The following is a 23,283-nucleotide window of genomic DNA, read 5'->3' on the forward strand; positions in this document are numbered from 1 at the left end:
GCACCAGCTTGTCACCAGTCCTCCGATTGTCCAAGCACACAAATAACATGAAGTACAAAGTTTTGGTACTTACAGCAATGATCAAACTTGATGCTTGGGTCATCTGGGAATTTTTATTTAAGGAAATTCCCAGCCTTTCCAGGGTTGCAGGCCATGGTCAGCGCTTTCAATCTCTCCTGCTCTTTACGGCACACAGCAGTTTGTGGCTTTTGGTGTTTTCCAGTTTGATCTCAGCTTGTTACAGGCTTTGTGGGTGGCATGGGACAGATGCTCCCTGCACTGAGAACTGATCGTCTGCAATAGTCACAAACTAGATGTGATCCTCCATGTGGTCCTTTCCAGTCTCTTGCTCCTAGCAACCAGTGGGCTTTGCATTGGACACCCTCCCCCCCTGGCCTCCTGCCCTACAGCAGCACAAAACAAGGGCAAGAGAGACTTCACTGGGGTCCCTTATCCATGCCCCAGCACCTTCCCATGAAGCTCCCATTGTGTCCTTGGTGACTTCCTAGGTGACTCACTCAAATTTAGCTCTACCAGAAGCAATCTTCTTTTCCTGAGGTCCCACTGACTTCTGTAGGAACTGGAACATGGTGGACAGTTCTGATTCCTGTCTAAAACCAGGGAAACTGGATTGACAGCAGTTCTACAGGCCTTGGGATAGGAAATCAAATGTTTTCCTCTCATGCATCGTGAAATCTGAGAAACAAGTTCACAACTCAAGAGTTCAATTTTGAAGCTTTAAAAAGAAAATAAAGAACATCTAGGTTTTTTCCCTTAATGACTATGATCACATGCACACTTACTTCCTGCCAGTCCCATTTACCTCTCTGTGCAGACAGGCCTACACTCATGTCCAAAGCAGTTGTGAATCTGTGAATGCAAGGAAGAGGCTGACAATGGGGGTTCCAGGAATTTCCTTGCTCTCACATCACTGAGTTGGCTGTACTACCAAAACTATGGGCCCATATTGAAACTCCCAGTTGCACAGCACCACAAGAGTAAGACAGCACCCCAAGGAGGGATCACCATCACAGCATCCTGGTGCAGCCCTTCACAAGTCAGGGTTTAAAGAACCAGCCCAAATGGCTGGGCAGTGACTCAGCCCTCGGCAGCGTTTCACAGGGCACTCTGGGAGTACACAAAGTATTTTAAGTGAGAGGACACTTCGTGTTCTCAGTGCCAGACACAGAACCAGTGTATGGTAAGCAGTTCCCAAGTGCTTACTCTCAGGCTACATCTAACCTGGCTGAACACCAAGGCCCTTTGCTGGCAAAGGAACAAGTCTCTTCCAAAAACCTACTCTAATTACAGCTGCTCTCAGGGCCCTTATAAACATCAAGTCCCACTTCCCAGCTCTTGTGTTTCCTTTTCCTTCAGTAACAGGATTTTTAAAAGAAAGACAGTTTTCTGGGTCAGGAGACTCTTAAGAGTCTACACATTAGAACAGTTTGATAGGAAAGTCATAATACTTGTAATTCCCTGAGATCTTTTATCTTGCACATCTCAGACGGTCTCCAATGGTATCACCTGGCAAGGAGCCAAAGGAGCTCTGCTACTAAACCTGCATGATAAGATCAGTGCTGAGCAGAGGAAATGCCAACAAAAATCTCCCACTTTTCACTGGATTTTCACTCAAACACATGAGTATGTCACTCTAGTTCCTCACTCAACAAAGTCTCAGTGCCTGAAGGTTGGCCTCATCCTCCCTCAGCAACAATTAATAAAAGTGCAGTGTATTTTCTCTGACTCACTCTCCCACCCCACTGCTTGTCTACTAGGCCTCAACCCCTTGGTGGAACAATAGATTACCACATGGCACAGCTTTCTAGGCAGCTGTCTGCATCACGTGCTGGAACTCACGACAGGAAGAATTCAAAATTAAAACTATTACACCACTCACAAAAGATGCCTTAAAAGGAGATCCACAGAAAGAAAGAACTGTGTAATATTCAATGCCAGAAGACGAAGAACCAGATCCAGAGAACTGTTTAGGCACTGAATTTCCACAGATGTCAATGGGAGTTAGGTGCCTGAATACCTCTCAGCATCATGCCTTTAGTAAAGCAGACTTTCAGGCCTGATTTCCCAGTAGTTTTACAATTCCTACAAATTCTTCTTCACTGCCTTTGAGGGGCAAGTCCTTCAGAGGAGTGTCTAGGACAGTCATCACACATTGGTCTTGCCTGAAAGCAACCATCCAGTTCTCAAAGAAAACAGGTTTGACCTGATAAATGCATGAAAACACAAAACAAAACACCTTTTACGACACTGTTCAGGTGTCACTGCTGGGCTTCCTAGGAGCCATGTAACCATGAATCTCTGAAGCAGGATCCTGTCTCTACTTACAGCTTATAGAGTGGCAAGGAGGCATCTGACAGGTTTTGCATTGTAGAATACCTGAGAGACATTAGCTGCTCCTTAAAACTAATAGATTGTTTTAAGTTAACATAGACACCATTGAATTTCACTGGTTCTTAAAACAACATAAAACAAAAAACCCAAACAAATCCAAAAAAGCTGTCCACATTAACAAAGAAATTGACAGGGTTCTGCAACCGAAAATCTATAAAGAAACTGAACTTAGAACCAAAGGGCGATCACTTGCCTCATTCAGAAATATAAATCAAAGATACCACCCAAAGGAAAGGGGAAGGAAAAAAAGGCCCTTGTGATGACAGTTCAGACTGAAATTAATTTGCCCACTTGCAGAAATTCAGAAAGTGTTTGCTCTTGATTTTTCATCTCCATCACATGGCAGCTGCTTTCTCCCAGGGCACACACTCGCACTGCTGTGGGCTGTTGGAGCAAGACAGCCAACACTGGGAATAGACACGTCCCACAGTGGCACAGCAAGGAACAGGCACAGCGGCCACTCCACGGGGTGTGCGGAGCCATAGGTACACAGACAGACACACTTGTGTCTGGCCCAGGGACTGACAGAGGGGAAGGTGTCACAAATATAAATCTCAGGCCAGGGAGCCAAAGAACTCAACTGAATTTTAGTCACATGGGTATCTCTCAGTTTCCCTTGGCTGCCTCGATCAACTGTAGCCCAAAGTTGTAAAACCTGCCCACAGCTGCTCTGCTCACCCCCAACCTGATGTTTCACACTGTGACTTTATGCAGGCTTATTTGGATCTAACAAGGTCCTTATTTTTCTACAATGCAGGAAATAAGGAAACCAGCCATCAATTATTAGAAGCGCAGCAGATCTGAGCCGCGTGGCTGTAAAACAGATTTTTCTTTAATGAAATTGAGCTGGCATTTGCCAGAAATAACAAGTGCCCAAGACCAAAATGTAAATCAAAACTAAAGGAGAGTTTTCAAAACTTTGAATCATTGGTAGCAACAGACAAGCTCAGAAGGAGGTTGGTATGATTTTGGAATGTCTTAAAAATGTGTGACTAATATGACTTCTAAAGACATTATTTGTGAGTTAGTATTTCAGTCTCCCCACAGAAAGAAAACATCATGACCAGAGAGGGCCAAAATGTTTGCTGTAATAACTGTGTTAGTATGTCACTATTGCTGGGCTAGGAAGGAGGCTGAGCCTTTGGTTTCATTTCAGAAAACAAAGAAAGGGAAGACATTAATGCTGAAAACCATCAGTGCCTCCCTCATAAGAGACTATCACAAGAGTTATCCTTTCCCCCGTGTCCAGGTTTTAAACCAGCACTTGGTTTTAGTTGATCTCAGCCCAGGCCCTGGGAGACAGCAGGTTCCATCACCCATCTCTGAACAGACTTGTCTAGTCCAGGAGTGGTGCTGTTTGCTGAAGGGAGAGACATAACAAGAGGAAAGAAAGGGCGGGTTTGGAGGAAACATTAGTTGCTAGTGATTCCCTTGCCAAAACTCTGTCCAGACTGTGTGACTGCGGTGTGGCAATGCTCCTCCTTCCCTGTCTGTCCCTACTCTTTGTCATGAAACCCAGAATGAGGGCATAAATTTGGCCTCATCTGGATGTCAGGTTCACGGACTGCACATGAAGGAACAGCAGCACCAGGTCTGGAGGAAGGAGATGGCCTGGAATCCAGTCTTTTACAGATTGCAAGCGGAAGCCCTTGGGATGGTCAAGCTTGTCTATCTAGTGGTTCTGCCACTGAATGCAATTGTCTGTGGTTCAAATTAATCATTTCTTCCATAGGAACATTCAAACCTGGCTCAGTCACTCCAAATACCAGATGGTTTATCACATCCTTTACTAAACTGAGCCAGGTTTAATTATCCTTGCAGTCGAAAACATCAGTGTTCTTTCTTGTTTTATCATTCTCAGTTTCAGCCATGAGATACCATCCTGCACTTATCTGCTCTCAAAAGAACCCTCAAGTATCACTTATTTTCTCCTCCACTGCATCTCTGGAACAGACCAGATTCCCTGTAATCTTCCATTAGTCCACGGGTACCACACATGGGTCAGTATCTTCCAGTTCTTCTCCAAACCCTTTGATTTTTCAAAGCCATTTAAGAAAGCCTGAGCATTAATCTATCTCCCTGCAACCAGAGTGATAATTTACAGAAGGATACCATCACTTCTCTAAGCTTTTTAATAATATCACCTCATACCCTATTAGAAATTTATTTTCTCATACCAATTGGATCCCAATTCCATCTCATACCAACTGGTGACATCCCAATCCTTTTCAGTGTTGCTGCTTTCCAGGACATCCAGCCTCCCACCCACAGAAACATTTTATATTCCTCCATGCCAAGGTACTGCCTCATATGTATGACACAAGAAAATACCTACTGTCCAGTTTCTGATGAATGCTCAAGAAATCCATGTCGAATGCCAGTCACTTCCTGATTTTTATTAAATAAAAATATTCCCTTTAACTGAAGGAACAAATTTTGCTGGTAGTGGCTTTCTGTATTCTGTCAGGATTTCAGCAGAAGCTATTCAATAACACTGCGAACAAAACTCAAAACTTTCAAAGCTGTATACAAAACACTGTCACTGTAGAAAATATTTCTACCTGGTGTGCATTTCAATTTCTGTAGATAAGTCAGTTTCTATTCCTTGCAAAAAGCAACAATATTGTTTCCTATACCACTATTTTTCTGCCATCAGCAATGAATGTGACAATTCAAAATGCATCCTGGAAGTTAAGTCTTATCTACCAACACATTTACCTCTGCCAGCCTCACTCTGTGGCTTGTTATAAAACAAGAACTAGTTGGATGGACTCTTAAAGAGAAGAACAGCTTCTTTCAGCTACTCTTTTAATGCCAATTTCTGTCACAATCCATCCCCAGGTATAAACAGCCTAAACTCCACCTGCACTGTAAGGATGCAGATACGACCAACAACTAAAGGCCAATAGTGCTGCAGGCCTTCAGTTAATTTTTGTATTTGGAAAACAGGATGCACTGAAAATGAATAATAATTCAATGTGAGCCTAATTCAGTATCAATAAGGCTATTTCCTTCTTCAGAACAATGGCTGGCATTTTCTATCCCCAACAGGCAATCATTTTTTAGCAATGGCATGTTCCCAGAATGCCACAGAACATTTCACAACTGCTTTGCACATAAAATCAATCATTTTCCATGCCCAGTTGTCCCACCACTGGCTCTCCCAACTGCTGCTCTTTGAGCCCTTCACTCAGTCTGGTTTTTATTGTATGCCTTCTCAGTGTTTTCTTCACAAACAAATGAGTGGCCAGGAACACCAACATTAGACAAGGAGGGATTTGAACTTTGTTCAGCAAGTCAAAGAGGATAGAAGCCTGGACTATTACAGTTTGAGAGTCCTCTTCTAACTCTCTAGTGCCTAAGCAGTTGAGTGTGGGAATTAAAAATGTCACAGGAAGGACAGTTGGGCCCAAAGAATTACATTCCACAGTAGGATTTCCACCCAGCCTGTCTTCAAAAACTCCAGTGATAAACAACTCACAGCCTCCTTGGGCACCATATGTCAAAAGCTTAGTATAGTCCTAGAAAGTGTCTTTCCTAGTGTCAAGCCCACATAATCCCTGTGGAAGAACAAACCAATCTAGAAGAGACAGAAGGTCCTGAAGATCAGGTGCATTTCAAAAAGTAATTAGTCACCAACAGGGAAAACCTACAGCTACACTCAGCTTCAAAAAGGACGCAACAGGAGATTTCCTTTTGTACCAGCAGAACAAGACCAATGCCTCTGACAGATGTGTGGGCACCATACACACAAATTGTAACTCTAATCTACAAATCACTCAATTCCATGTTTAGAAGTTCCTTCCCATATATAACACATTCTGAATCAGGGTTGCTTGTCAAACTAGCAAATGCTGCAGTCAGCAGCCTTCACACTGGAACCTGTATCCAATCTCCCAGATTGTTTTCTCTAGTGGTAGTTAGTGTCATAATTCATTTTTATCTAAATTCTAGCTGGCTATGAGGCTATTTTTCACCAAGTTTTCTCTCAAGTCTCTTATTATCTAGGCTCCAAAACTACCTCCCTGTCTCTTCAGAGTGACTGCTTGCTGCCAAAACATCTCCCCCATGCATAAAACTTCTTTATCGCCTCTAATGTTTACTGTTCTTAATTTTCAAGTCTTCCAGCATCTTCTCCAGCAGCTAATAAAATTCTATTGTTGGCATTAACACTAGGCCTTTGCAAGGAAAGTTCCCCAAGCAGGTTAGTCTCATTTTGAGAAACTCGACCTGGGTACCACTGAGGCTGCAAGTCTCTGCAACACACCAGTGTTTTCACTCTGACTGGTCAAATAAGCTGAACTTGTAGCCAATGCTGTTATACATTTAGGCTCAAAACACTACTGATGATTGATCACCCCAGTGGTTTGCTCTCACCTTCTAGGTTTTGGTCCCTTTATATTAGCTTTCTATGACTAATCTTGCAGAACATATCCACTTGTAAAAATATCTGTGGAACTGGCAAATGTAAAAGCAACAGGTATAAAAGTGCATTTTGACAAAGCAGTTTGAGTAGTCATGCCAGCAATCTCTGCCTAATAGTTTCTGACAGGATGCAGTAAGAGAAAGGAGATCTCATATGAATAATGATTCCAATAAAAGCCAGCCAAATCACCCTGACAGATTTTGAGTTATTTACACACTCAGCAGACCAAAAGCTATTTACACCAGTCGCCATGCTTCCACTCATTTAGCCCACAATTCAAGTAAGTTACAACCCTTTATACACATATTTAAAAATAAACTAACAGCACAGTGGCACAGTAAGGAGGCCAAGAGAGTAGAAAGAAAAGGTCATTAAGACTCAAGAGCAGGGAAAGAACAAGTGGGCTCTAGGGGTAGATATCCCCTTAAATTTCCTGTATATCCATCCAAATCAGAGAGATGCTGAAATGCATGGGGATCTCTGTTCTGAAAAGGGAACCACCCACACATTGTCTGTAGCTTATCCCCACAAAGTCAGCAAACCTCGAACAGCTCAAGAACTTAAAAGAAAAGGAATAAAAGCCAATTTGTGGCGAGTTGGCAGGAGGAAAAATAAGAAGCAAACTGTTCAGATTAAAAACGTGAGATGTCTTTTTCTTTTGCCAAGTGAACTGAGTCCATACTTAGAAGACAAATTTTTATACATTAGCCCTCCAGAGCTCATCTGCCTCTTTCTTTTTTATCCACTCTTGGATTTAAAATGGCAACACTTCAGATCTGCACCAGAGTTAGGGACAATGGGATCAGGCCAGTTCAGTTTCAGTTGAACATAAACCAGCTCTGATAACTTCAAGGAAACTGAACATTACAACAATCAGATATCCAGAAAGGAGGAATTTAGTGTTGCTTTTTCTTGTTCAAGTCCTGGAGACAGTCTCAGTTGTGTGCAAAATCTGTTCTGCCAGAGAGATGAGGATCTTGGGAACCTTGTAGTAGCCACCTGCACCTGAAGCCCAGGGACACACAGTCCTTTGAGTGATTTCTGCCTCAAGAACAACAAGCCCTAAGAGATTTTGCCATCTGCTGGGAGGCAAGAGCAACCCAGAAAACTGGGGAGGGGGGGAGAAATTTTCCTCCCAACAGCTACTTACTCTTGGCTATTTCCAATATTTCCAACACAGCTCCCTTAACGTAGCCTCTTTTCCCTCACCTCAGCAAATCAAGCACTAAAATAAATGGGAGATTTTGTTCCTCTGCAACAATTCTGCAACTGGCAGCATAATGCAGATGCCAAGCAGCAAGAAGCCCTACTAAAATGTTCTCTTAGAAACCTTACTCTCCCAAAGATAACAAAGATGTAATTTGCACTCTTCACCACTCGCACTCATGGAGACTCACCAACAAGGGCAAACACCACAACCTTCGTGTAGCCTGGAGAGAAGCTCAGTCCATGCACACACTGTGCAGAGGGGCTGCATCCACACTCAAGCAAGTGCCACCCTGGGCTGACACGGACACAAGCTGCAATGCTATACCCTGCACCACCACCAGATCAGACCTCAAACATTGAGCACAGCCAGATCATCCCAATGCTGCACCTGAACTAATAAACTCTGTCTCTCAGCATAGAAAAATCAACCTGGACCTGATGGTTTGCCCAAACAATTGCCCTGTTTCTGTTTCCAAAACTGGCTTGTCCTTTTCTACACCATACTCTGCTATGCTCTCACTGTAGAAATATCATGGCTGGTACAAAGATTTGCCCCTAAATGATACAAGTAGTGCAGTCTACAACAGAGTTCAAGCACCCTTGTTCTGTCCATCCAAAATATTTATATACTCGGCCATGTTGGCTGCTGCCACAATCCTTCACCACTTTTGCCTGTTTCACATACAATGGCTGATCACTCCAGCTTTACACCCATGCACGGTCTCAAACAGAAGAAAAATTGAAGGTGAACGTGCTGTGCTAACTGACCTTGGCATCCCAGCACTGGGCTACAAGTGCTTGCACACTTTTCTCTCCAGGAGAGAATTTAACGCTTGGATCTTCTGTGTCTCAAAGGAGCATGGAGTGAATTTTCAAAACATTCAACACTGGCCTCTTCCTGAAGTCAACCCCCTGCAAGTTCAGCAGGAGCAGCAGGGCAAATCAAGAGTCATGAAACTTCATGTTAAACCTTTTCTGGGATTTTCCCAGAAAATAGCAGGTAATAAACCAGAAATTTCCTCTTTTATCTGTTCTCACTTTAACTCTCTCTTCTCTGTCCAGCACAGATGGGGCTTTGGAGGTAGGCAGGACTTACATAAGAAACAGTAAGTGCTGATTTAGAGGAAAGTGAGTCCTTCTGAATACAAACTGCTCCTTTCCATGAGCACCCTTCCTGTCCTATTCAGTCTTCTCTCTTCAGCCACTACAGAGATGTTCCATCAAAGAGCACAACTTGCAGTCATTGTGACTGATCACTCCCTCTCAGTGAAGGATTCAGGTTAAATCAAAGCCAGCTGCCGTAGAGAGGGGCAGGCAGCTAAAAGAAGTTAAACAAAATAATAATAAAAAATGTCATCTAGAACCTACATAGATAGGAAATCTACTCTTGTGTTTCAAATAAATAATTCTAAGGTATTTAAGCCTCACACACAGAAAACAATTTTGTAATTTTTTTTTTTAAAGTCATCCTCTTGCATTGTTGTTCTGCCCTAATAACTCTGAAATGTGCTACTCATCTCTCCCAGTTAAATATCCTGTTTCACAAGCCCACTCCTAGATATCTGAAACTGCACAGCATTTCTATCTAGCTTTAGGCATCTAGCATTCCAAAGAATTAATATTTAAACTTATTATAAAGGAATGGGGATTGCATTAAGCATGTAGTATTTAGGAAAACATTCATAGCAATAAACTGCTGTGTTGCTTGTCTGAAGCACATTTATCATTCTTTAAACTCAAAAGAAAGATTATGCTCCAAAACTGACACATGCATCTATTTTCCTTTTAATACAGCCAAGACTTAGATAGGATTAGAGAGTGGAAGCTATCAAATTTCAATTTTAACAATACACTTAAAATTATATTATCTTTCTTTGCCTAGGGGACTGTTGACTTCAGTATTTAAGCGACTTAACCATAGCAAATTGTGAAAAAGCAGTGAATCACAGCACTTATTTTTAATAATCCTAGACCCCCTACCCCTTCTTGGGAAGCGCCTCATGTTAACATTTTTATACATATTACTGCTCTTATATCTCTTGATTATAGATAAATGCATAAAGAAACTCTAACCTGCTACAAGACATCACTAATTGGTATTTTTCCTCTTATATTAGCCTTTGATTTACACCTCACATACGTTCTCCCAAGCCAGCACGTGTAATTTATTTACAGCACTGGAAGGCAGGCGAAATACATCATCTACTGTTATACAACCTTCTACAAGGTATTAAAATACCAGGCCCCTGGAGACACACTTCATATAGTTCAGCAAGTTCCAAAATAAACCAAACCACCAACCCCCTAAGCACTTAAAACAACAATGGACATCTGTATTAAAAAGTTAGTTTTACTGTATTTGATGATGTCGCCTTAGTGTCATTTTTCCCTCTGGCTAACATGCAAACAACATGTAAGAATGTATTTGCTTTCTCCTCATTGTAAAACAACTAACAACTCTAGAGCTCTCACAAAGCCCTCTTATCACACACGTAAATGCCAGAAGTAAGTGTAGTTTATGATGTTTTGCATTCGTTTAACCCTTAGAATTAATGTGATGCCATAGGCTCAATCGCAGTGCTCCTTGCCAATCCATTCGATAGAATAATCCCATATACATTCATATGTAATGATGGAAAAGTCAGACATAATTATTAGAGTTAAAGCAGAACAGTTCCTTTAAATAAAAAGATCTTAAGCACTTTCAGTTGATTGAGATCAACCTTGTAATGGTCAAAACCTTAAAATAACCTAAAATACAGAATTTTGATCTATTTCCTACTGCAGCTCTGGCAATGTCTCATCTGTTTTACAAGCAGTCCTCTGTCTACAAATAATCATTAACAATCATTTCATATAGTCAAGCTAATGACTGTAATAAAAAAAAAAAAAAACTCTTTGTTCCAGGTAACCAGTGAAGCACAGATTCTCAGAACAGAAAGTTCAGGCTCCAATCGAGATTTCACATACAGGGTGCCAGAAATGTAATAGGAGGGGAAGGAAAAAGGGGAACTCTTTGCCTCTATTCTTCAAAGCCTGTGCAGAAAGGTAGTGCCGCGGTAGTCTGCGCTGATGGTTATCTGAATGGAGGGACCGGTCCTTGCTTTTCTTTACACGCCCCATTTACAAGCAATAAAACGGCCGAAGTGGTTTTAACTGGTCGTTCTATGTCACTGTAACGCTCCCTGCTCCCGGCAGAAGATAACAGCTGTGCCATATTCCCAAACACATACTTTTGCTATTGTTTGCACATTTGTAGGGCAAGATTACGCTGTACCACAGTCAGTGAGCACTGCCCTTGCTTTGGAACCCTGTATTCCGAGTTACAGCAGTGTGCTGGGAAACAACGTTGGGTGGCTGAGGGGAAAAAAAGAGCAAACAAACGCCAGTCTATTAAAAGCCGTTTCAGGCACTGTGAAATGATTACTAGATTGCATGCCTGGTTCGAGCTTGTTGACATACAATGATAGAAATCTGGAGTGCAAAATGGAGTGGTTTACATCTATTTTCCCTCTCCAATTACCCTGCCATCAACATCTTCAACAGTTCTAAAATCACTAAACAGCAGAATTTCTAGAATAATGGTAATTATGGTACTTAGCATGGAAATTATATTCACAGTACTACAGATTTCTCTTCATAGTCCACATGTTATTCCACTTCCCGGCTTACAGATGGATTTAACAGAAACTTGTTATTTGTTCTACAAGCTTTTCCCTGTACACAGGAAAAATAACTTCTGTAACATTAGGATTGAAATACTGACCCAGCTAAAGGTAGTGGCAAGACTCCTACTGATATTAATAATTTAGGGTGAAATTTTGTCCTTCTTACTCAACAAAAAAACCAAACCACTTTATTTCAATGAAGCGGTACAGTCTCCTAGAAGACACTCACTTGAAATTTAGCAGTTTCACTAATAAAAAGAATCTTGAAGCACTCCCAGAGTATAATCTCAAAAATACTAAGAATCCTCAGCATGCACTTAACAGTTTATGTGTATACAGGGTTGAACTCTAAGATACAAATAATGTATTCAGTTACATCTAAATGATCATTTAGAATGCTCTATGTCCAAAATTTTGTAGTTGATGAGACTGCTCACAGAACAGTAATGTACATACTTAACCACTTGCAAGATGTAGAGGTTTTTTTCTTACTATAAAAGAAGAAAGGATATTTTTTTCTTCTCATTCCACTTAGCCCAGTAGATAATAACCTCCACTACTGTAACATTTTAAAGACAGAACAAGTAATTTCTTATTTTTAACTTCTACTCCTTCAAACAGAACTCAAATCAAATCAAAAATTTTCTTCCAATGATTAGACTTATTTCCTTTAATCTTGCATTATCTGTTATTCCATGTAATTCTACACAATATTAAAATACATACAACATTTATTCTCTTCAGCTTTTCCAATAGCTGTAGTTTTTTCATGAAGCAGAAAGAGGTTTTTGCTTTTACTTTACAAGTACTGAATGCCTTTATATGACTGGTTGATCATTAGATCTCCTGGCTTGTATTTGCTAAATACTCTCTACTACAATGGATTTAATTATTAGATACAATTAAACCTCTTTTAAATTAAATCCGTGGAAGTCCCATCTTCAATTCAGTGACTGATTTTGCAATACAAATCATTAGAAGAACTTCCTTCAGCAGCAAGTAACTGAAAGTTATTTGCCTATTCAAGACAAGCAAGAATTATAGCCAGCTTAAGGGAGGAGAGGACAGTCACAATTTATTCCAAATGAATTTATGAACACATTCTCCAATTTGCAGTTTCTTCTCCTTTCTTCCCTTACAAAATAAAATTAGGCAAAAAAAAAAAAAGACCATGAAATAAAAATACAGTTCTGTAACTGCACACTTTGTTCAAATAAGCCTTTAAACTCCTTTTTGCAGCAGAGAGCTCAACTGCAGCAAGCAAGGGAACTAGAGTGAAAATAAGAAATAATTATTTCTACGGCTCTGCATAAAACTCAAAGTTTAGAGATCACCACACCAGTGAACCTGTCCCTGTCTCCTTATCAGCTCATATCATATTTATCAGCCCTAGGCAGTCACACTTGCTCCAGTGGGATAATTCAGGTGAACACAGATAAGATGTAAGGAAGAAAATGGCAGGATCAGGTCCAAGATGAGTCAATTCACCTAATAAGTCATATAACCAAAGAATATGCTTTTGCTCAAGATCACAACAGTATCAGCTGTTACTTTCACAAGGACAGTCCTGATAACCAAGGAAATAGTCACAGGGGGATTAAATGGCAAGATTTACCCCTCCTTCTCAACAGTAGAAGGAAATTAATACATTTCAATACATCGGTTGTATGTCTGCTGAAAGCAGCTACAGTTAACAACAAACAAACAAAAAAATCCAACCCGTTTTCTCCTTGTCTGAACAAAACATACTCTCAACAAGGAAACATCCAACTAGTGCAACTTGACCAGCTTATTGTTTTGCCCACTGTAAGTTAATATCTGAAGTGGTTGCTGCAAAGGTCCAGGCCATTTGGATGATTTCCCAGTGGCACAGCTAACAGGATAAATCTCGTCATTTCTACTGAGTCATGAATTAGGTACACGAACAAAACTGGAAAAGAATGAAAAGGAGAAATGTTTCCTGGTAACAGCCACACTCAAAGTCATTTAGAAACTGAGATATTTGGCATCTTTATCGATTACTCTTTTGTCACCACTAAAGCCTTCCCAAAAGCTTCTTCCCTGTAGACAATAAGTATTTTGCCCTGTGTTACTTTCAAAACTGTAATAGCGTGGCATGAAATTCAACGACATGGAACCAAACCCACAGAATCCCAGGAAAACACTGTAAAATGGACTTCATACTTATAGCACAGTTATCCTATGCCAAATGCCTCTAAAAAGCAGTGTCTGTATGCAAATATTCTGCCCTGTGACACATGGGGAGACTAATGACCAAGAAAAGTGTGGTGCCTATCACAGCCAGCCACAGCAGAAGGGGTTGGCTCGGTGAAAACTGGACATTTATTTTAAACAGCTCCCAAACAGAACAAAACATGAAGCACATTTCCAAAATACCTGTATTTTTGGCAAACAACCAACAGCTCCATCCTGCAAAGTTTAGACCCAAATGATCTGATTCCCAGAAATAATGCTCACCACCACCCCTCAAGTTTCTGTTTGGCTGTTCATAAAGTCCAAAAGACTTGCTCAGGCACAGAAGCATTTTGCAGGGTCACAACTTAAAACACTGTGAAGCAGCAGAGTAACACCACAGACACATTACAACAGCAGGATACTTCTTCCCCATTGTGATTACTTCAAAGCTGCCCTTTTTATTAGTAGAGCAGTGTATCATTGTGATTCATTCTTTTCTTGAAAAAAAAAATTAAAAAGTAGGGCTTGTTTAGGAAGAAAAACCTTACAGGCAACTATAAAAATTGGTTTTGCTCTTGTTAGAGAGCGTCTTTTACGCTCCCTACTTGCAGCTTTCAACTGTGGATAAACCAAAACCAGGAGGCACATTCTGTAATCTAACCCAGACTGCAGAGGGAATTACTGGGTACATGGCACTCTGGGGCTGGAGAATAGGAGATGCACGGCACGATGGTCTGAAATTAAGCCGTCATCAGTTTCCTCCCCAAAACCTTTCACTGGGTAAATCTGAATGTTTCCCTCATTCCCATTTCTTAGCTTTATCTTGGTATATCACATCCACATGCAGCTATCCCAGTCCTTTATCTTCAAGAGAGAACCAGGGTTGGTGGGAGATGGTTTGCACTGCTCCTTGAAAGAGCAGCAGCTCTCCTGTCTGCAGCACAGCCCACTTTAGATACACTCTTTTTGTGAGTTAGAGAACAGTGAGCACTCTAAAATGCCCCAGTGGACATTAAAGCACTTGCTGACACTGTCCAAGTCAGAAGGAGCAGCACATCCCGCACATTTTAAATCAGACTCAAAATTTTACTTTAACTTTTACTTTCCCTAACTCCTCCTGAAAATGTCTTCTCAGAGAGAGGGGAAAAAAAAAAAAAGGCAAAACCAAACAAAAAACCCAACAAAAACAACAGAAATTCACCCAAAAAACTCAGTGTTGACATCTTTAGAAAAATCCAGCATTATCCATAAAATCATCCTGCTCAGTTAAATGAACCCTATCTTGCCCATGGATACCTCCTACTTACTCCCATAACTCAAGTCACCCATACACTGAAGCAACCACAAGGTAACACCCTAGACAGAAAACACATTAAACAAAAACAGCAACCAAACTTAAAACACCTTTTTTTTTTTCCCCCCCAGTGGTGAAAATGGGAAATTGATCTGTCAGGAAAGATGAATTAGCAACCTTCTCCCATGGCCACCTACATCTACTATAAAAGACCAAAGTGAACACAAAATTACACTTTTTCTCTTTCCCTCTCTACACTCCTCCCCTCTGCAATAGCAAGAGGGATATGCATGAAAAGAAGGCTAAATAGCTCAAAGGAAAAAAGAAAAAAAAGTGTTTCAACAGTCTGCCTCACAGGGAAATGTATGGGCAGGATTTTATGCTGGCATGAACCGTGTCAAGTGGCACCAACCTCACCCGTGGCACCAACAAGGGACTCAAACACCCCCTGAGTCCCTTTCACAGGCAGCAGCGCAGCAGTACTAGAGCTTGTAGCTCTCCCTTCATACTCTGTGAATCCTCCTTCTCCCCCCTCCAAACATGAGTCTGCGTAACAGACCTTCATTTCATTCCTGCCAAATATTAACAACCTTTTTTTTTTTTTTTTTTAAATCAAGAGAGAAGAATTGCAGCATTAACAAACAGAAAAATAAAAAAGGTAATTTATAACCTGCTGCTCTGCTCTGTCTGTATTCAGTGGTGATGAACAAACACATCCTAGAGTCTGCAGGACAGACCTAGCACAGACTGAGGTGTTCATTAACATAACTTCATGGCAATGAAAGGTGCCATCACCCTAGGTAACAAGCTCACAAAAGAAAATGTCATTAGTCCAAGGGCACGCAGCCTACTTTTAGTTTTCAGAAGAATGGGCAGAACTCGAAAAAATCCCACTGAGAACAGTCTTACACCGACAAGATAATTGCATGTACATGTATAAAATAGAGAATGAGAATGTACTGATAAGAGAAAAAAGACAATTACCTTTCTAAAATTAAAGAAAACATTGTCTTACTGTAATAACCTTAGGTGAACATATGTCTCCGCAAGTGACTTAGTAGCATAAAGGAATGCTTCAATTCCCTCTGAGCCCATTCAGTGATACCTTAGAGGGATTATTTTAAAACTGAATTTCAGCCCAGTTAACAAGTTCTAGTTTAAAAGCTTAATTAATAGATTTTTAGTAAGCAATTTCTGACCTTACTTCAGTGCCACTTCTTTAACAATGGACAGCTGAAAATCAGGCATTTGTTAACTAGCAGAATGTGACCTTCCGGGCACCAGGAGTTCCCAAGTCTGAGGATTCACCGCCTGAATCCAGCATTTTTAACACCTCCTTGAAATACAAACTATAAAAACCAAGCAACCATGGTGAAACTGCTGAATAAGAACCAGGCATTTATTGTCAGCCAGGCATGCTCACAAACACCCCACACGCACTCCGTGGCGCAGGACAGACCAGCCCAGTCTTCAGCACCAACCCCAAAACAACCACCTCGGAGACGCGACCGCATGAGCAGCACCCGCTCAGCACAACTAATGAAGATGCTGGTCTCAAGATTTTTAAAATACTGTTAAGACACACTCAGCTTCACACCGGCAAAGCACAGTCTGGTTTATCCTGTGCCTCCAAGGTGCACAGGAAAAAAGTTTTAAAGCTTGAAGTCAAATAAACAAGTTAGAAAACACAACGAAGACCAAAAGGAAGGGGAGGGAAAAAAGGCTTGTTACGTTTTTATTTGTTTGGTGAATACGTTTTTGGTGGTGATAGTGTTCAGTTCATGCATTTTTAAACTCACCCTTCACGCTTTGATGTTTCTGCTGCTGGAAATAATCTTTCGAGCCTCTAGCGCATCGCAGCTCCTGCGCCCTCGGCAGAATCGGAATCCTCTCGAATATGCTGGGTCTTTTGGGGATGAAATCTAGCAGAGGTGCTGACATTTCAGGGGGGCTCTGCTGAGGCTCCGTGTGGTCACTGCCGTTGCTGACAGATACTTTAAAGGACATCTGAGGATTCAAATGAGATTTACCAGCGCCGGGACGAGTCACCCGCGGCAGATCCTTCTGAGGCGCTCCTTGGCATTTGTCGGTCACCTCGACGCGGGCGCTGCCTTTCTGACCCGCGGCGAGCTCACAGTGCATGTCCGCTTGCGGCTGCTGCCAGGGCCCTCGCCGCTCTCCTGCACCGAGCGGCACACGGGCTGTCAGCGCGGGCGGCCGCCCCGGACCCGCTGCCTCAGCCCCCGCCTCAGCCCTCAGCTGCTCCCGCCTCAGCCCCGCGCCGCCAACGGCCGATAACGGCCGCGCGTGAGGCGGTGCAGCCCGCAAACCTCAACCCCGCAGCCCTCAGCCCGCTGCTCTCAGCCCTCACCCCGCAGCACCCGCCCACTGTCTCACACACACCGGCCGGACGGAGGATGACCCGGGGCGCTCGGACCCCCGGCGGTGGCTCGTCCGTGAGGGACGGGGCGGCCGGTGCCGCGCGTCGGCTTCGCTCCCTCTCTAGGCAACACCGCCGGGCTGCTCGTAGCCGCTCCCGGGAAGGCGAGCGCGGCCGGGAGGGGCGGGGAGAGGGCCCGGCACACAGGCGGGTTGTTTGGAGGCCGGTGCCTTTCAGCTGAGGCATCCGAATAGCGGCCGCCCCGGCAACCACGGACGCGGTGGCAGAGTGGGTTCGCCACCGCCGGGTTCACCGCGGCCCCCGAGTCACCGGTCCCAGAGGGAGGGAGGGAGGGGGGAGAGCCCGGCCGGGCGCGGTGACAGCCGCGCCCCCGCGCTCCTACCTGGGAGGGGCCGCCCGGGGGGACGCGCTGCCCGCCGGCTCCCGCCGCCGCGCCGGGCGCACGGGCTCAGGCCCGCTCCCCCGCCACAGGGCCGGCTGCCAGAGCGCAGGCGGCCCGGACCATTACCCTGGCGCAGCGGCGGGGCCAGTCGGGGCGGGCAGGGGGAGGGCTGTGCCGCCGGGGCCGCCCCTCGGGGTTTGACAGCGGGGTCCGCCCGCGGGCCTGGTGCGGCCGCCCCTCACGGAGCACGGCAGGGCGATCGAGGGTCCTCCGTGCTTGTGGGGGCCCGTGGGCTAGAGTCAGCCTGGGAATAGGTGCGCCCCGGGTCCCCACCTTCCCGGTGTCCACCCCGGTGGGGAGAGTCCCTGCAGTTGACCACTTGCTTCCCAAGAGGTCCATGATTTTCCCTCCCGCGGCCCCGCGGTCATAGGCCTGGACCCTTTCCCTTTGCCCGCGGTCGTCGAGGATCCTTATGCCTGTCCCCAGGCAATCTGCTCAGGCATGCGGCTGCCCCGGCACCGCACATCCACAAGCCAACCCGCCACTGAACAGCTGGCAGTGCCCTATAAACAACTTGTGTGCGAAAGCCACAGCCACTGCAGCATGTCACGGAGGAGAGAGCAAAGCCTTGCCAAGGACAGGGGCTGGGAAGCAGGAGATGTGTTGGAGGTGGGTACAACCTGGCCAAGACATCTCTCTGGTCACACAGTTCCAGCTGCATTCAGTGCTTCAGTCTATGGACATGCATCGTTCCCTGCCTGCCCTACAGGTGCAGGAGCTGGCCCGTGCCTGCAGAGACTATTAAGCTAGCTCAGAGCAAGCACCATAACACAGTGACATTTGCGCTGGCTCCTCCTGGGCCAGCTTGGGTCTGGAAGCAATCTAGTTGGGTTTATTAGCTTGGGCCTGGTTCCAAGCGAATGCAGGCTGAGCCACAATGTGCAGCTTTGCACCAGCGAGCTGTACCAGCCCACACTTTTTTGGCTCAGGGATGTCTGCACCCTGCTGCCCTACATGCTGCTGTCAGCACAGGTGCAGCACAGCAGGTCTGTACCACACCAGGGCAGCTCAAAGATAGGAGAGACTTGGAGGCAGTCCTGATTTACATGGGTATAAATCAGACAGACATCTGGCTGGAAATCCTGCTTGTTCACAGCAAAACTAAAGGAGAGGCTTGGGAAATTTAGCACAAGGAGGAGGGACAGCTACTGAACTGGCATCTTGCTACACCCCTCCTGAGAAGCATCCCGCAGCGAGACAAGAGATCTTCATCTTCTTGTGGCACAGATGCTGCACAGAGTGCCTCACTCACAGTTTTATCCAACCCTTAATAACATCTGCCACGCTGCAGTGTACAGAGTACAGGAATGGTCAGGACAGGAGGGCATGACTTTTTCTTGGCAAATGCTATGAATGTTGTGGATTTAGTGGGAGGGAAACAACTCTCAATAAAAGATACAAGATCTTGAGATAGAACAAGTAGTTCTGGGAGAAGCAGTACTAATGACGCTCATTTGCAATGCCTCTCCTCATTCCTGCCTAGCGTGGATGACCTGAGGTCTACCAAGGAAGGAGCTTGCCAGCCTTTCCCCTCAATAATGGCAGTAATAGGGTATTTTTCTTCTGTAAGGCCACATCTTAAATTGTCAGAAGTTAATAACTGTCTGTCAAATGTGGTTGAAAACTGGTAAATGTCCTCAGAATATGTTAGTGGGAACAAGAAGCCACAAAAAGGGAGAAAATCCCCACCTTACCTGTATGGGAAACAAAACTAAATATCAACTAGCTGGCACAAATACTGAATTGGAATGATGATACCATAAGGATTTATGAAAACAAAGTAAAAATATTCAGTGTACATTATCATACCACCTCTCAGTGCTCTGCTAACCTACACCCCCATCTCCCAGTCCCATCCGTTCGTGAGGCCCACAGGACCAAGCTGTTCTTTCTCTTTGATTTGGAAATGCTAAAGGCACCTGGCAGTACTACTACAAGCAGTAATTATTTAAGACACAAATACGCTGTGGCGACAGTCTAAACCTCAGCTGACATGAAGAGGCAGTAAAATTTACTGAGGGAAATATTATTCCAGAATGCAGTGTAACCAGAGAAATCCCGCTGCTTCCAGTGCAGGAAATAAATAGCATTTAGGTGGATCCTGAACATGGGCTCATCTTATGCAAATTATTACAGCTATATTGATACATGCTGCCCAAATATCTAGAGGGAGTTTCCTAGAAAACAGGTAGTCTTGGATATACTGTGTACCTTCCTGGAGGGATTTTCTTTTGTGGTTAGGGATTTCCCACAGAAAGCTCGTTAACCCTTATCACTACATTTTGTTCCTGAGGTCGTGTGCGTCCTGCTCTGAACGGCTGCTTCTTTCTTTTTATCACCAATATCCAGAACTTTCTGCAAAATACCGGCAGGTGCCGCCACTGGCTCAGCAATCGTCCAGGGCTGGGCTGTTCCATGGGCAGGAGCGGGCACGGAGCGGGCACCCTCTACAAGCCAGGAAAGGCTTGGGCTGAAGCCCATCACAGCTCCAACAGCACAGAGGGCAAAGGCCCTTCACACCGAGATGAATTTCTCTGAGGCAGATTGTCTCACAGCAATACAGACCTCATAGCTCAAGCTGCAGGTCCCCATATTCCTCCCATAGGAAATGAGGCCCCATGGACTCACACCTGCGCTCACAGCACTGTTTCCCTCAGGTTTGAGTGAGGCATTTGTTCCTGTAGTTAGTTCTTGTATTTGCTGGGACTATGCAGCTGGGGCTGCCCAGCCCTGGCAAGAGAAACAGGTGGTGGATGGACATTCTCCTCCAGACCTGGATGTGGCTGATAGAGACTTGATTCCTAGAGCTGTTCCAAAACAATTACTTGGTTCCTCTGGCAAGTCCACAGACATGGAAAGAACAAATGCTGGGAGAAACAAGTGTTCGTTGAATAACTGTACTAATGCAAGAGTTAAGTAGTCCCTTTTCTCTCCCTACTGAATCAGAGGACACTTCATATGTTTTGGTTCTGGAACAAAGGCCAAGCAAGTGCAATCGTGGCTGCTAAGACTATTCCATGCCCTGGGTCACCATGACTTTGCTGCATTCATGAGCTGTACAGCACACACTGATTCACCCAATGTTGTCACTACATCCATGAGCTAGATGGGTGTCTCCCTCTTTGTGTCCTTGTGAAAACCAGTCATTGGCCTCTCTCCCCCACAACAGCAATAGTCTGCCCTTAGGAGAATGGGGGGAAGATTTCTCTATATTAGCCTTCTTGTTCAACATTCTTGGTTGCCAAGGGCTGTGGTCATAGGTCATGGCATGGCCCACAGTTAGGCCTGTTTGCTCTTCTCTGTTAATGATGTCACCATCACCAAAGCAAACCTTTCAGTTGAGGCAGACAGGCCATCTTCAGCCCCTGAAGCTAGTCCCTGCTTCGAGTCACATATGAAAGGTGGGGTTGCAATTTGGTATAAAAAACATCCAGAGGAATGAAACTGCTTGCCTGAATATCCTCTCACTAGGTGAAGTGGATAGGACACAGCTGCTAAGTAACCAGAGACTTTCGCATCTGCCCATTCAGTCCTAGGTGACCAAAGAAAGAGAAAACAGGTAGTAGTCTAAGGCTAGTTTGGGCCACAGTGAAATTGTACCAGTAAGGAGAACAAGTTTTAAAAAGTTTGATACATTAGTTTTTCCCTGCTGACACCAGCCATGATCAGATCATTGTCACAACAGTGTGTTCAGGGCCAACAGGTGCTTTTGCAGACACTCAACAACCTCTTTGCTCTGAACAGCCCCTGTGCTCACAGCTGCACAGGCAGAGGCACAGTTTCCTGCCTCGAGAGTGGGATACACAGGAGGACAGTGAGAGATCATCTGTAACAGGAGGGGGGGAAGGACACTGCATGAAGGAGACTCCAGTTCACCAAATGCAGCCTTCAAAGTTCTTTACCTTTGTCAGGAAGCGACGGCTGTAACCGGCCACCGTCACAAACCGGATCTTAGAGAAACTCAGAGCAGCTGAAACCTCCTGTTCCCCAAGCAGTTCTGTGGGAGGAGAGGAATGAAGCAGAACGGATACAGGTAAGGTGAGCTGTGCAGAGCAAACAAGCAGAGGTGAAGTATTAATCTCTAGTTCACATATTGAAATCATCTATTCCAGCAGTCAACAAAATGAGATTTTAAAAGGACACAAATGAAATTGTGAGAACTTTGTGTAACTGCTGCAGTGCAGAGGTGGGAGGTGTTACCATAAGCATTCTGTTAATACTGGGCAAAACAAGCTCTCTGGTGGGAGAATAACAAACTTTATAATAAATAACCTGGTTGCAAAGGAGCTGTCAATTCACACACAGCAGTTTATTTACAAAGGCATGCCAAGTCCAGACCTGTTTTTGTTTTAATTTACTGCACCATAGATAGCAAAAGAGAAACAACCAAACAAAAACTGAGCCAAAGGGATTGTCTCTGTGAGTATGCCTGTTTCTTAGAGATTGCCCATATCCCTTTAAGGCAGCACAAAGCCCTTCTTTATAGTGGTTTGAAAATTACCTCCTAAATTAAGGCAGCAGGGTCAAACTGACCACACATTATCTAGTGATGTACTCAACTATTGCCTCATAACTTACAGATTTGTTTAGAGTTCTTGTAGTTAGAAAAAAGAAATTTCCTCAGATCACGCTGACTTATCTTTTAAAAACAAACCTCTTTAAAATAGCGTATTTTGGGAAAACCACACAGTAATCTTGAATCCACCTTTGTCTTGCAGAGACTGCAAGAAACAACCATCATTTCCAAAAGCCACTGTAACATTACAGATCCCTCCTGCCTCTCCAGTTAATTGGCAGATCATTCCTGTGAACTTTCCAGAAAACACCTCTAAAGAAGGGTTCATCCATTCAGGATGTGGTTGTTTACACCTGCAGTTAGTTTCCTCAAGCATTCATCTGTACTATTTCTCTGCATCAGTCCATAAATAGATCCATCTCTCACACCATGCATACGCAACACAGGTGGTAAAATAAACTTCACTCATAAACAAACAAACAAACAAGCAAAAACCCCACAGAATAGCACAACTTAAGAACGTTCAGCTTGTAAAATCCAGTCCTTGGCACTGGGATGTGCCAGGACCAGAATTGCTGGTACAAACTCTACTCATGCCTACTCTAAATGACTTACAGAACTGGAGTTATAACATGACCCCCAGTTATTTTGCCTGGAGTTCCATATATTCAATGCACTGAAGACAGTGATTGCTGAAAGAGCAGCTAGTTACTCTTCTT

The 23,283-nt window shown here is 43.9% G+C and overlaps 1 protein-coding gene across 3 annotated transcripts in view; it reads right to left on the minus strand.

Moving 5' to 3' along the window:
- Window positions 1–18,054, minus strand: part of GLIS1 (GLIS family zinc finger 1) — a 182,043-nt gene extending 163,989 nt beyond the window's left edge. For 2 of the 3 annotated variants that reach the window (XM_032118142.1, XM_032118141.1), the window contains exons 1-2: window positions 17,609–17,915; window positions 17,005–17,385 (exon numbers count right to left, since the gene is read on the minus strand). In XM_032118142.1, the coding sequence (XP_031974033.1) occupies window positions 17,005–17,385; window positions 17,609–17,831 (604 nt within the window). In that variant the 5' untranslated portion in view covers window positions 17,832–17,915. Of the gene's footprint in view, window positions 1–17,004; window positions 17,386–17,608; window positions 17,916–17,988 lie in introns of those variants that run through there. The other variant, XM_032118143.1, reaches the window with a different exon arrangement.
- Window positions 18,055–23,283: the final 5,229 nt, after the last annotated feature.

This window comes from Corvus moneduloides, chromosome 9 (assembly GCF_009650955.1).
Source record: "Corvus moneduloides isolate bCorMon1 chromosome 9, bCorMon1.pri, whole genome shotgun sequence".
Classification (NCBI taxonomy): domain Eukaryota; kingdom Metazoa; phylum Chordata; class Aves; order Passeriformes; family Corvidae; genus Corvus; species Corvus moneduloides.